The sequence below is a fragment of the Mus pahari genome, chromosome 10, assembly GCF_900095145.1.
Source record: "Mus pahari chromosome 10, PAHARI_EIJ_v1.1, whole genome shotgun sequence".
NCBI lineage: Eukaryota > Metazoa > Chordata > Mammalia > Rodentia > Muridae > Mus > Mus pahari.
In genome coordinates, this window is record NC_034599.1 from 31,434,650 (window position 1) to 31,449,183 (window position 14,534).

The window sequence follows — 14,534 nt, forward strand, 5'->3', positions numbered from 1 at the left end:
AAACAGGGTAGGTGAATGAAACTGAAATCCCCAGTTGGATTCTACCCAGCCAGATCCATGGCTGTAGTACCTGATTAATTCTTAGTTATTTCAGATTTCACTACTGCTATGAACTGTCAGTGCTTTGCTATTGATTACACTTGGTGAGCAAAGAGAAAAGTGCAAAATCAGCAGAGAAAGAAGGGGAGAGGTACAGGGCTTCCCTGCAATCAACTACAGTGTATACCGGGGGGTGGATAGTTGTTGAGGAAAGGCATTTTCTTAAAGCCACAGAGTTAGATCCATGGGCCGTGGAGACTACAGTGCTTGATATTGTAACAGACACCTGTCGTTCTCTTCTGTCCTCGGAGGGATGACTCAGGGCTGCAGTCATTGCCTGGTCCTCAGGGTAGCTCTCTGCTCAGTGTGATCCCTGCATGACCCCTCTCCTCTTCTCGTTTCAGTGCTCTGTCCAACCTAACCTCACCTTTGGAGCAGCCTCACTGCAGGAGGTCACTGAGCAAGAAAGTCATTCCATCGCTGGGATTGCATGACACCACGTAACCTCCGGCGTGTATTTAAACGTGTATAGCTTAACCTGGATTAAACATGAGCAACTGCGCGCGGGATCCTTTGCTGTTGGCTTCTAGTGCTAGTAATCATTGGATGCATGATCGGGCGCAGGGCCGGTGACTCTGTTCCCTCTCCACCTGTGTTGGGGAAGGCAGGTGCCCTCACCACTCATTATGTAGTCTGGCTCCAGCCCTCAACCCAGCTTATACTCTTAAGACTAATTTTGAAATAAACCTTCATTTAATTAATATTCTTCATGCTTTTTGGAGAGTGGTGTCCATTGGCTCTGTGTTCCAAACCCTCTAGGAAAATGATGTCCAACTGTCCTCAGATGCTGGTCTGTAGCCATGGTGCTGATGCCCTGTGGTGGGCACTGGCGAGGTCATGTGATGTAGCAAGGTTGCCTATTCTACAAAAGGAGGCTATCTGTGGTCTCCTAAGTTTCTACTGCTTGGAAATGTGTGGTAGAAACTAGCTAGTCTGAGGCTAGGAAGAGATAGAGATTCCCGGGGTTGTGCCAATACGCTACAGTGCCTCTTATTGGGGTATCAGGTTGGATTTTGGCAGCCTTGGAGCACAGGGGCTGGAGGGAAGTAGTTTTGTTAACCTCAACTTCCTGGGAGACTACATCTCTTTCCTGCACTGAGGTTTATCACCACTTCTTGTCTGCCCTCAATGACCTGTGAGAAGAGCATCTTGTAACATTGCTCCTCCTTCCAGTGGCGCTGACTCCTCCATACAGCCTCTGGCTATGATAGTAGGCATCTGTCAGCCTCACTAACCAGCAGGTGAATGCTTCCCTTGTACCCTGGATGCTGACCCTGTCTAAGCAGAGCCTAAACCCCATCCCCTTTCATCTCCTACCTTGAGTGATACTGCACTTCCCATGCAACTGGCTTTCGAAACATGGCTACTCTGTGCCGGCCGCCAGCCCTATCATTTTCTACACATTGTGTTACATCACAGCAACCTAAGAGTCACAAGAAGGTATGGATTCGTACCTTCTGGTGTTTTCAGGGGAGAGAGCCATGAAGCAGAGATGCTCAGCAACTTACCTGAGGCAACTTAGGACATAGTAGAGATGGACTGACACTTTGGTCTCATCCGAGTAGATGTTCACTGATGCTTTGGGGACATAGTGCTTGCTTAACCACCTGGGCCTCTCCATATGAACCCTGCTGACAGTGACAGTGAAGACAGACAGTGTGGGGTCTCTGCCACTGTTTTCTCTGGCTTCTGCTTTTCTTTCTTTCTTTCTTTCTTTCTTTCTTTCTTTCTTTCTTTCTTTCTTTCTTTCTTTCTTTCTCTTTCTTTCTTTCTTTCTTTCTTTCTTTTTTTTTTTTTAAAGCAGAAAAGGAGCAAACTTTGGGGAAAAGGGCAAAGGAGGAGGGCCTTACTCTACCAGGAAAGCTACCAGAGTACCTGCAGCCCCATCATGTATGTTTATAACACCAAGCTATACATAGACCACCCCCTGCCCCGGGATGTCACATAAGGTGGAAGAAACTTCAGAGCACACATACTCACCATTAGAATCCATATACTGACACTAGGTCTTTGACAAAACAAAAGATAACCTCAATCCTGAAACTCATCAGCTCTAAGGCTATAGATGCCAAAGCTTGCTGGTGATACAAGATCATTGGGAAGTTTAACATTTTGCCTGTTTTCAGTTTTTTTTCCTCGGTTTCAGCAAATGGGAGCTAGTGGACCCCTCCCCCCTCCCCCAGCTTTTCTTCCTGCCTTGGGTTTATGGGATCTGGGTCAGCCACTTTTTTTCCCCCAATTTATCCTGCCAGCAGGTGTCTGAAGCGACTGGGAGACAAGCTAATCAAAGCCGATGGTGGTTAAAAATAAACCTCAAGTGTCTGGGACCCTCTTATTGCAGGAGGAGGTTATCAGGGAAAGGGGGAGAAGGGTGCTTCTGTTTTCTTACCTTTTCTGGGAGGGACTGTGAAAGCCATCCCTCAAGATTTCGTACTACCTGCCCTTCCTTCCCTCTGTCCCCATGAGTCAAGGTGTGGTGTCCAGCAGTACTGACCTCACCTACAAGAGAGACAAAATCCCTGGCCCTCCCCATAGCTGGTGTTCACATCAAATATGGGGAAAGCTTTGCTTTAATTCTCAGGGTGCCTAGAGCTCTGAATAGAGCCTAAACCCAAGGAAGGCTCAGCTGGTGTTAAGAGGTGAAGCCAGTGCTCTCCTCAGCCTCGCCCCAACATTCTGGAGAACCATAAGAAAATGGGCTGGTTGAGGGAAGCCCAAATGGTGAGCCGAATTTCAGGGCCCATCACACTCCATCACAAAAACCCACACCAAGTTTAGGTCTTCAACAGTACATCAGTAGTGGAGAGTCCCACCTATCAGGAGCTGTCATAGATAGGTTAGTGGTCGGGTAGCTGGGAGGTTCCTGAACTCAAGTGTGTTTCTATTAAAAGATTTTTCTAAATCTAGTCTGATCATGTCCCAGGAAGAAAAGTCATTATGGTGCTGGGGGCCAGCCTTTAATTATGTGGTATGGGGGCTGGTGAGATGGCTCAGTGAGTAAGAGCACCCGATTGCTCTTCCAAAGGTCCGGAGTTCAAATCCCAGCAACCACATGGTGGCTCATAACCATCCATAACAAGATCTGACGCCCTCTTCTGGAGTGTCTGAAGACAGCTACAGTGTACTTACATATATAATAAATAAATAAATCTTTAAAAAAAATAGATACATATTAAAAAAAATTATGTGGTATGGAAGCATAGGATGGGGTGGGATGGGGTGGGGTGGACATCCCTCCAACCTTCCCTGCCTGTCTTAGGATGGGAGACAGTCGTGATCTTTCAGGATAAAAACAACATAGCAAGTGTTTGGTTGGCCCTAAGTTTTGTAGGACGAGCTGGAATTTTCTGTGAAATTATAAGAGCTTTCCACTCTCACTACAACATGTGGAGTAGAACTATCTTCAGTCAGTGGTCATGAGGAGCTGTAGACTGTCAGTGAGTAGGCATGACCGTCTACTGTAAGGTATGTGTATGCTTAGCATCAAGCCAAGAGAGACATGCTCTTCCAACTGGTCTATACCCTCAGCACAAACCAGGTGCCTTAAGATGCGTTATAACTTAAAGCTTCAAGTGCTTGACTGAAACCATCTCGTCTGCACTGCTGAGCACCGGTCGTGTCCTAGGCTCTCCCACCACAGCCTTGTCGCCGAGAACATTATAGGATCTATGTAGGAGGTTGAAAGCGAGGGCGTCCCAGAATGACAGTTTTTCCTGTTCAGAAAGCAAGAAATAGGAAGAGGAGCCTCATTTCCTGGAAGCCAGGAGAAGTGACTCTCATCCCTGAGACAGCCTCCAAGATTAGCATTCGTGAGAGGGGAGTAATTATATGCTACTTTTAGAGAAGAGACACTCCCATTCTTGCTGGCGCCTGAATATGTATTTCTTTGTGAGGCCGAGAGGATCATCACTGTCTGAGCCAGGGGTCTGCACTCTTCTCTCCTTTGGGAGGGGAAGCACAGGCCACTCTGTTGACCAGGGAGGTGCTTTGGGTTTTTTTATGCCTTGCTTCTGAGGAACAATGAGCCACCTTAGCCCACAGCCTGGCAACCTCACATTCTACCCAAGTCCTCATGCATATTCATCCTGCTTCCAAGAGCTCAGCGTGGAATATGCAAATTGGGCAGGCAGGAGCAGGTTGGCATTTCGATAATAGCTTTGTCTGAAAAAACCCCAGGGACACAAGCACTTCTCTCTCTCTCTCTCTCTCTCTCTCTCTCTCTCTCTCTCTCTCTCTCTCTCTCTCTCTCTCTTCTCTCTGTCTTCCCTTCTCCTCTCCTACTGTCCCTGCCCCGACATGTCCCAGAACAGGAAAATGAATCATATGTTGCAAGAAGTGCGGAGCTAGGTGTTTGCAGTGTTTGCATCCCAGTCCAGCACATGTTTGCACTTCATCCTTTGTCCTCTCTTTCCCTTGAACATAATCATATTACCCTCCACTACCAGTGTTGCTGGGTCTGCCAGTGCCCCAGCCCCCACCCCCACCCCCACCCCAGGCCCTAGGCCAGTCCTCAGATGATTCCCTTTTCTGTGTGAGCACCTGTTCTACACCAGCTTGTCTGAAATCTCCCAGAGGTTGGTTCTTCCTCCATCTTCCAGTCTGATTGTGTCCTCGCGCCCAGGACAGTGCAAAAAAAAGTACTGGGCCTTGATCTCCCAGTGAGGGGGAGAGGGGTTAGCTTTCTACATAGGTCAGGGGAGAAGTCTTGTCTGTTCCTCCCACATCACTTTGACTCAACACACACAGACCTTAAACTTCCATCTGTGCTACCATCAGCAAAAGGCTCTGGCCCACTCCTCCATCCCAGGCAGCTTGTCCTTCAAAGATCAGCTTCTTGACTCCCCTCTCCTAACTACCCCTAACTCAGCAGAGATCTATGAAAAGCAGTTTCCTAAGTTCAGAGAACATGGGTCCTGTCTTGCTGCTTCCCAAAGGAAGATTGCTGTGGGAAGGCATAGGGAGGCTGCAGCTAACATCTTTGAGTGCCGTCTCATCCAAGGGCCACTGTGGGGAACAGGTGAGGGCACGTTCAGGGAGGCAAACACCTCCTAAGTCTTCAGAGATGAAGGGTTTCAGCCCTGAAGGCTGGCTCTGGTCAAGCCAAGGTTTATGGAGGTAGACTATCTCATAAAAGGAATGTAGGTTGACCTTTGACTCACATATTAGAAGCACTACATGTTGGGTTAAATAATTTTACTTTCAATGCTGGGATTGAGCCCAGGGTCTCACCCGTACTAAACACTTGCTCTTCCACTGGGTCACACTCCCAACCTAAAAACTAATTTCTATGTAGTTCTGGCTGACCTGGAACATGTTATGTAGAGGTCTTGAATTCACAGAATCTCACTGTCTCTGTGGTGTTTGTTTGGTTTGTTTGTTTGAGATATGGTCTCATGTAGTCCAGGCTAACCTCAAACTTTTTATGTAACAAAGGTTGGCATTGAATTACTGATCCTCCTACCTCAGCCTCCTAAGTGCTGGGATTACAGATTTGAACAGAGATCCCCAACTATCTATCCATATTAAATCCTGCTTAGTGAGAGGCCAGGGAGGTCTGGAGCTGATTGTAGAACTACAGGACCCCCAGGTTTGGAGAAGAGGAGATGAAACAGCAGGCGGGAGGAGGGTGTATTCTGATTCCTTAGCAGGTTCACCCCAAGAAGTGGTGGAAGAGGAAGGGTGTCAAGTCTGAGTTATTTTGAGTTTAGAGAATAGATTCTATTTTCACTGGCAAGGAGACAGGTGGAGTGACAGAGAAGGAAAGAGGCAAAGCAGCCCAGAGTCACTCGGGAATGCTGCCTGGGTTAGGATCCAGTGTCAGGATTGGGTGGAACAGCTGGAAACCAACGATGAATTCAAGCCAACCAGAAGCACCACAGACTTCCTGCAGGAAAGCGCTTCCTGTAGCAGGTGAGCCTCAGAATCAGGCAACATTTCTGCACCTGCACACTTAACCCCTCCTGCCTGAGCTCTCACATCTGGGGTGGAGCATGGAAGAATGAGCTGTCTCTGTGTACTGATTGGGCAATCTTGACCCTGGGATGCAGCGGACAGTGAGTGGGAGGAGACGCAACGTTTAGTGTGCAGACCTGGGATTCCTATATGCGATGGGTGAGTGGGTTCACTGGTTCACAAGTCTCTGTCTGGGGTTTTGTTTATTCACTAAGATTCTTGTTGAGTTGCAAACACAAACTTGGTGGGACAATGCTGAGAGCATCCAGCATTTTCAGGACCACGTGACTGGATTCTTTTGTGAATCTCAGAGGTGCTGTTGAAAGTGCACCTACTGGTTCAGACTCCAAAATATTTTGATTTTCAACTCTAAAACTCCTGTCGAGCAATTCTAAGGTACATTCCAGCTGTGAATCTCCAGGACAGGGTCAGAGGAGAGATATCAAAAACTACCAGGCGTGGAGGGATCCGGGAGATTCCATCATAAGTCAGCAAAGCTAGTTCACCTCCTTCCAACAGGTGTACCCATTGATACACACTCCAGTCTAAAGGATGCTCAGTGATTGAACACTGCTTAGAGATCAGAGCTCAGGCTCCATTCCCAGTGGATGGATGGATGGATGGATGGATGGATGGATAGAGTAGAAGTATGTAGCTCTATTGATGTTGGGAGCTGGGTTGAAGTACTCATCTAATTCCCCAGGTGGCATGGGTATCTCGGCTGCTTCTTCAGGAGATGCTAAGAAATATTGAGCCAGTCTCTACAGTGCTGCAGTTCCATGGGTAGCAACCAAAAGGGAACTTAGACACTTTCTACCTCCTCAATGTGCAGACAAGGGCAGTCGTTGTTTTGTTTTGTTTTAAGATTTTTAAAATTACTTTTACGTGAGAATGCTGTTGCTGTCTTCAGACACACCAGAAGAGGGCATCAGACCCCATTACAGATAGTTGTGAGCCACCATGGTTGCTGGGAATTGAACTCAGGACCTCTGGAAGAGCAGTCAGTACTCTTAAGAGTTGAGCCATCTCTCCAGCCGGGCAGTTGGTTTTGATGGTCCCTGTATAATAAGGGAAATTGTTGGCAGAGTCCTGATTAAACCCAGAGAAGTCAGTCATTCTTCCTGTCTGTGTCACCATAAGAGGCTCACAAGATGGTATATCTGGCCTTCAAGAAGTTTGAGAGAGTCAACATTTTACAATGCAACAATGTAAACAACCACCCTGAAATGCGCAGGAATAAAGAGTGAAGAAGTGGTACATGCACAGGCTGGAGAGATGGTTCAGCAGTTAAGAGCACTGACTGCTCTTCTAGAGGTCCTGAGTTCAACTTCCAGCAACCATCCCATTACCATCTGTAATGGGATCTGGTGCCCTCTTCTGGTATGTCTGAGGAGAGCAACAGTGCACTCACATACATAAAGAAAACAACCTTTGAGGGGAGTGGGGGGGGGGGTGGAGAAGTGGTACATACACACCTGAAGTGAGTCTTCTGAATAAATAACATGAAAAAAATCAGAAAATGAAAAGGTATAATGAGATCCACACAACTGAAGGGAATTGTCTTAAATGGCTGATTGTAATGAGATGTACATAAATTGTAAGGCTTGTAATGAAACAACAAAAAAAACCAAAATCATATTCCTGCCTGGTAATACTGGGTGTAATGTCTACACCTGAAATAAGTCATCTCAGTATGCTGAGTGTAATGAGATGCACATAATTTTAAAGAGTTTAATGAGATGAAAATAAATCAAACACTTGTCTTAAAATGAAAGATGTACGAAGATGCACACACCTGAAGGGCATTGTCCTAAATGGGTTCAGTTTAATGAGATGCATTTAATTTGCAAAGGGGCTAAATGAGATTGGCCCAGAGAGAGGCTGAGAAATATAAAAGCAGAAGCTACACTCGAAAGCAGTGTAATAAAACTTGCCTCGTTTGTGGGCTAGAAATAAGGTACCAAGAAGCACCCAACACGATACAATCAGCACTATCGGCTCTTGGTAGTTAACCCCTGACCTGTGATGTCCTGCAGAACTGAATTACCCTTTGACCACAGGTGGATGCTGTACATGCCAGTGAAGAAGCTTAGTGAATGGGTAAATTGGCGTTGAGGTTGAAGTCTAAATGGAAAGAAGAAGAAAGGAAGTTATGTGGGAAGGAATTTGAAAGAGGAGCTAAAGACTCCTTCCTTCCCTTCCCTTCCCCTTTCTCTCCTTCCTTTACCCTTCTTAGGTGGGGGTCTCTTTATGTAGCCCAAACTGGGCTCAAACTCTTCCATCCTTCTGCCCCTATCTTCCAGGTGCTTGGATGACAGGTGTGTGCCTATGCCCAGCTCTGAAATCGGTTTTTAATATTTTGTTTATTTGTGTGGGAGTCACATATGCCATAGCATGTGCGTGGAGGTCAGAGGCCAACTCGAAGATCTCAGTTCTCACTTTCCATCACGTGAGCCCCAGGAATCGAACTTAGATGGGCAGACTTAGTGGTAAGTTTCTTTAACCACTGAGCCATCTCAAGGGCCCCTGAAGTCTATTTTTTATGAGCAATGTTCCTGAGGAAACACTGGTCATGGAAGTTTTTGTTCCTCCAAAGCTCATGATTCCCAGTCAAGGCCCGAATCGCAGGTTGGACACATGAGCTAAGGTATTTGGGTGTGATGTACATATAGAGTATAAGAAAAGGACTGTGTGGGTTGCCCTGGTGCTGTTTGTATTTTGATGCTAATTCCGCTTCCCCAAGAGGGTCTGCCTGGGACCAGGATTGCTCGGGTGACTTCGTGCAAAACTTCTCCCCATTTTAACTTAAGTAAAGGCTAGAACGGGTGATTGGGAAGTGGAAGGGAAGGTGGAGCTGAAATGTTTTAGGGATAAGGAGGAAAGGAAGAAAGAGAGAGGAAGACTGAAGAGGAGGAGGTGAAAGGGAAAATGAGAAGCACGTGGCCTGGAGAACCTCAAGTTATGAGGGATCTCATAGCTGGGGAATCTATATTCTATATCTACTATTAGTGTAGTGGTAGATCTGCCCAATCTAGGTGCACAGCTTATATTCATATTAATTGAGTTGTGTTTTCATTGCACGGGCTTATTTGGATTGGAGATTTACCTCAACAAAGGGCTATCTGCATTTCCACCGATATATTTTTTCCAGTATTTTGTTTCCAAGACAGAGTACGGTTGGACCATCTTGCTTTCTAATTTTTGATGGAGAAATGGGTTTAAAGTAATATTTCCTTTTTTTTATAAAACACCTATTTAGCTCTGCACATAATCCCGGCGCTAGAGTCTGAGATAGGATGATGAAGAATTAAAGGTTGCCTACACTGCACAGTGAGTTTGGGGCTTGCCTGGTATACATAACTTGTTCCAGTCCAGCCTGTACTATATAGCAAGAAACACCCCCCCCACACACACACACACTTAAAATGAAGCAAACTGGGCCTATTGATATAGCCCTGTGATTGCAGCTCCTTGAAATGATAAGGCAAGAGGATCACAGATTTAAGGCACACTGTGTTATAGAACAAATTCAGAGCCAGCCTGGGCACCTTAGTGAGACCAAGAAAAACAAAACTGAAACACAGAGAAAAAAATGGGATAAAGCTCAGTACAAACACACACACACACACACACACACACACACACACATATGTTAAAGAGAGCGAGAATGAGAGAGAGAGAGAGAGAGAGAGAGAGAGAGAGAGAGAGAGAGAGAATTGGAAGATAGCTCAGTGATAGGGCATTTACCTAGCATTTTCAAGCCCCTAGGTTCATGCTCTGATATCACCACTAAACCAAACCAACCCAGACCCACTGAAACACCTAAAATACTCTAACCCAATTAGATATCATAGAGAAAAGAGAGACCGGATAACTATCCAGCTACATAAGGGCAGTTCCAGCATAACCACAGCTCACCTAGCCTTAGAGGTGGGCTACAACAAGAGTCAGGGTGTCATAACTTGGGGAGTGAATCTTGGGGCAGCAGTTATTCAGTTGCCCCAATCACAGGCGTGTGGTAATGTAGGTTCCAAATTGCCTGACTTTTTGGAGAGAAGAGGAATCTTATAAATTTAGATGTGACACGTTGTGTTTGTGCAAAAATCTTAAAAGCAACTGGTTGGAGCCAACCACACTTGACCTGAGCAGCTCTTGGTGGCAACTCTGAGTGATAGTTAAGAGATCAATGTCCCAGAGCGATCAGCTTGCGCTCCAAGCCAGTCTTTCAGAATGCAAGCTCCCTGGAAGGGCTTCATTGCTCAAAGCTGTATTCCTGGTGTGTAGAGCAGAGTCCAGGACAGAGAGGAGGTCTAGGGCTGGTGAGATGGCTCAGTGGGTAAGAGCACCCGACTGCTCTTCCGAAGGTCCTGAGTTCAAATCCCAGCAACCACATGGTGGCTCACGACCACCCGTAACAAGATCTGACTCCCTCTTCTGGAGTGTCTGAAGACAGCTACAGTGTACTTACATATAATAAATAAATACATCTTTAAAAAAAAAAAAAAAAAAGAAAGGAGGTCTAGCAAGTGTGTACTGAAACAACGATGAGCTCATTAGGATCAAGACTGAGCAGGTTGCAGGCTGCCAGTCATTGCCGGCATCAGGCCTATGTAAATCAGTACAGGGACTTCTGGGTCGAGGATGTTTGTTTTTAGTCTGCAGCAGGATTTGCAAGCCTGAAAGGGTCTTCCTGGGAGGTGGACTGGGAGTCAAGGGCGGAGCTAGACTGAAGTTTCTTGGACCCTAATATCCGAGTTTGGTTTTGAGCCAAGGGAAATTCACCCCACCCCACCTCCAGTATCTCCTTTCTGTCGTCATCACAGGGAACGTCTCTTTGGGTTGGGTAGCATCTGGATTATGCAGACAAAACGCTTGCTGCCTCCTGAGAACACAGCCACCCACACCACAGACCCCTCCGAGTTGGGAGTATGGTTGAAAAGATGGCAACCCAGGATGGAAAACTTTGCCGGAGAAGAACCATGTTAGTCCAATGTCTTTGGGTCACGTGTCCTGCTGTGTGCTCTGCAGAATCCTTAATATATGGGACTTGAAAATAGGAAGCAGAAAGAGTAGCAAATGAATATAAGGATCAACTAAACAGTTAAACAGGATTCTTTCCTGCAGGGCTTTTCCCAGCCTTGACTATACTGATACTCAGTGCACACAGTATATGATATATTTAGCTAAGAATGTTAGACTACATTGGTTATTTTAGCTAACAGTATCCAGGTACTTAATTAATTTGGTCATGGAATTTCCTTTTCTTGATTGTATAAATATATATATTCTTTTCTTATTTGTATGTTGTGAGTGCCCACATGCATGTTATGCATGTTACATGCACTATGTGCTTGCCTGGTACCTACAGAGGTCAGAGAAATTTTATCCTGACTGGAGTTAGTGCTGAGAACTGAACTTGGGTCCTCCCTGTGAGGGCAGCAAGTACTGAGCCATTTATCTTCAGTCCTTTTGAACTTTGTGTGCGTTCCTTGGAAACTTCTGCTTAAAATGATGATAATAAAGTCTCCCTGAATCCTCTCTTTTTATGTTTTATTTTTTTGAGACAGGTCTCACATGTTCCAGGCTGTGTTCTAACTGGTGATATGACCAGGATGGCCTTGAATTTCTGATCCCCCTGCCTTCCATCATCAGAAGGTTAGGACAACGTATGTGGTCTACGATGCTTAGCTCTTCATCTTTCCAGTTTGGGGAGGCGAGGCTGTGATGGGCTTGATATCATCTTGTGAGCCTTTTGACCCCTTTGGTATCCTTGGTCTGACTTTCAAGAGTGCAGAGATGACCTCTGGGATTCTGGGACAGACCCTGCCCTAGACATAGTGTCAAGGTTAAAGCGGCAGCTCAGGCTACACCTCTTTTCAGGTTCCAGCATTTTCTACCAGTGGGACAAAGGACAATAGGCATTTGAGAGAGAAGTGCAGGCTGTGTCAGCACCAGCTTGGATGATAAAGTCCTAGGGCAACAGTGGGAGACTATAAAGGTCTAAATGGGAGGAAGGCTGAGTAAGTGAGCTCTTACCTGCAGTGCAGAGAGCCGTCAGGAGAGGGCAGTACAGAGCTTTCTCTGTCCTCTCTATGCTCTTAGAGATAGACAACACACAAGGCAGAAGTCAAAGTGAACCATCCTTCCCCCCAGACAGGCTAACAAGTCACTCCAAAAGCCCTCTACTTCGTCACTTTCTGAGAGTGGTCATTTCAGTGGGGTGTATGCTGGGCCTCCAGGTTCTGTCAGGCCCAGAGTCCCACTGAAGCCCTAAGGGACCTCTAAGGCAGTCACAAGAAGAGAGAACTGTGCATCAGTATTTCGGTAGGTGATAAGGTTTACTGAAAACTCGTGGCCACATTCAGTACTGGTTTGGTGGATACATCAGAAGGAGGTTGCGTAACATTAGGCAGATGGGGCTGGGAGGGAGATGTAGACATGTGTATCCATGTGCACATATGCACACATGTCCGTGCTGAAGAAGGGAGCTTGTCACGGTGCTGAGTGGAAGAATTTATGTGTGGATGTATGTATTTTCACAAGAAAAATGAACCAGAAGAGGAAATGTTTTATCCCACTGTGGGTTGCAAAAGTCTCACTCCAAAAAGCTTGCCTTTCCTCTAGGTATGGCATCAAAAGGGAGTAAAAAAATGATTGGATCACCCAGATTATAAATAAGATTATTTGTTTCTCAAAAATCCCTAGTAAAACATTAAATATCAGCTCTTTTGGGGGAGAAATACATTCATTTCCGGGAGACCTCAGAAAAGTGACTATCCTTTTGCTCCACCCAACCAGGTAGAGGAGGAGAAGGCTCAGAAGGTCGCAAGAGTGCCCTCTGGTTGAGCCAGATAGCCATTCACATCCTAGCACTGAAGGAGATGGCCAATGCACACTTACAAATGAAACTGCACACCCATCACATTAAACCCAACGGAAAACACACGTGTGGTCAGTCCTGTCTTTCACAGCCACAGGGTGGGAGGGGACAGGAGGAGCAGATGCCAATCATGGTGTGTGTGGATCAGCTGTGCGCTATATCCCCTGCCATGTTGAGTCCCGAAGGTAAGAGCGGTAGCACCTTCTTCAGACCCTGGCTTCCCATTGGGATAACGCTCCTTTCCAATGTTTCTTCTGCCTTCTCTGGAGAATAGAATGAAGGAGGAGGCCAGAAGCTGGTAGTGCCAGCTTGGGAGCAGGGGGATACCACGAAGACCTGTGGAGTGGAAAGAACCCCGAAAGGTTTATGGAGGGGGCTGGGGTCTCTGAAGAACTCCATCTGAGAGTAGGAGCATCTAATAAGATACCATGGTCCTATTGTGACAGGAGCTATGATGTGATCACCTAGGGACTGCTGGGACCCCCAAAGTCATCTTAGTATGGCTCCTGATCCAGGTTCTGCCACCTGCTTGGTCCTCGAGCTGACCCAGATGTAGAGTGGTTCTTAACCTCTTCAGTTTGGACCCGCCGACAATGTATTTCCAAGAGAGGAAGAAGGAGTCCCTCTGGTTTCCTTCCCCCTCTCCTTAGTCCATGGCTGCTGTGCCAAGAGACAGGGTCCTGGTAGGGTAACTTGGAGCCCTGTGCAGTCCATGTACCACTCTGATATGCAGGGTGTGGTGTTGTCTCAGGCCCTCCTACTCCTCTGGCCACTGGTTACGCATTTGGGCTCCTTTCTGTCCGTGAGTGTCTTTCAAGGGAGCTCAGATTCTTCTGGGGGAAAACGTTAGATCCCTTCTTTCTCATCCTTCCCTCCCAAGTCTGCCCCTTAGCAAAGGTTCGCTCTGCAAGCAGCGCCTGTCCACCTCCCAGGGCAGTGGCTTGTAAACAAATCAAGTCTTTTCCCATGCGGAGCCATAGGTGTCATCTCTGGTATTCAGTGAGTCCAGTTCTCACGCTGTCTTTCTTCACAGGCTGTCTGACTGGCGCCAGCAATGGAGTGCTCTGTAGTCTGAGGGTCGGGGACTAGGTTTTCACTGAAGCTTGGTGGTTGGAAAGGAACAGGGTGGCTCCTCTGCATTTCTTCAAGCTATGATTCGGGGAAGCTAGGGCCCAACTTTCTTAGTGCTGCCTGCCCATATCCCCTCCCCCCCACCCTGAACCCTCCTGATTGACACTCCTTTCCTGCTCGGTGACCAGTGCCATCTGGGCTGCCTGAACTACTCCAGGGAGTCACTGTGTTCCAAGCCCAGGTCGCTGACATTCGTCGTCTGTAGCTCATCAGCCTCCTCCTCTAGCTCCTCCTCCTCCTCTTCCTCCTCCTCCATATCATCTTCATCCTCTTCTTCTGTCCCATCCAACGAATCATCATGTGCAGCCATCATTGCCTGCTGCATGGCCATGGTGGCATTGTCTGAAGACAGGGACTGCAGGTTGTCCAAGTTGATGGAACCTGAATGGGAGGGGACAAAAGTTAGGATGAGGCAAGGGCTGTGGCTTGGGCCCTGCAACCTTAGTGATGGATGCGGTGGATGGGCTGGCTT

At 46.9% G+C, this 14,534-nt stretch overlaps 2 protein-coding genes across 5 annotated transcripts in view; one reads left to right on the plus strand and one right to left on the minus strand.

Annotated features, from left to right (window-relative positions):
• Positions 1-802, plus strand: part of Fez1 (fasciculation and elongation protein zeta 1) — a 53,774-nt gene extending 52,972 nt beyond the window's left edge. Inside the window, exon 10 of the mRNA XM_021207086.2 lies at positions 444-802. Within this exon, the coding sequence (XP_021062745.1) occupies positions 444-460 (17 nt within the window). The 3' untranslated portion in view covers positions 461-802. The remainder of the gene's footprint in view (positions 1-443) is intronic.
• Positions 803-12,370: 11,568 nt separating this feature from the next.
• The window catches only part of Pknox2 (PBX/knotted 1 homeobox 2), a 261,265-nt gene continuing 259,101 nt past the window's right edge, over positions 12,371-14,534 (minus strand). For all 4 annotated transcript variants that reach the window (XM_021207266.1, XM_021207267.2, XM_029543247.1 and 1 more), the window contains one exon: positions 12,371-14,443. In XM_021207266.1, the coding sequence (XP_021062925.1) occupies positions 14,211-14,443 (233 nt within the window). In that variant the 3' untranslated portion in view covers positions 12,371-14,210. The remainder of the gene's footprint in view (positions 14,444-14,534) is intronic.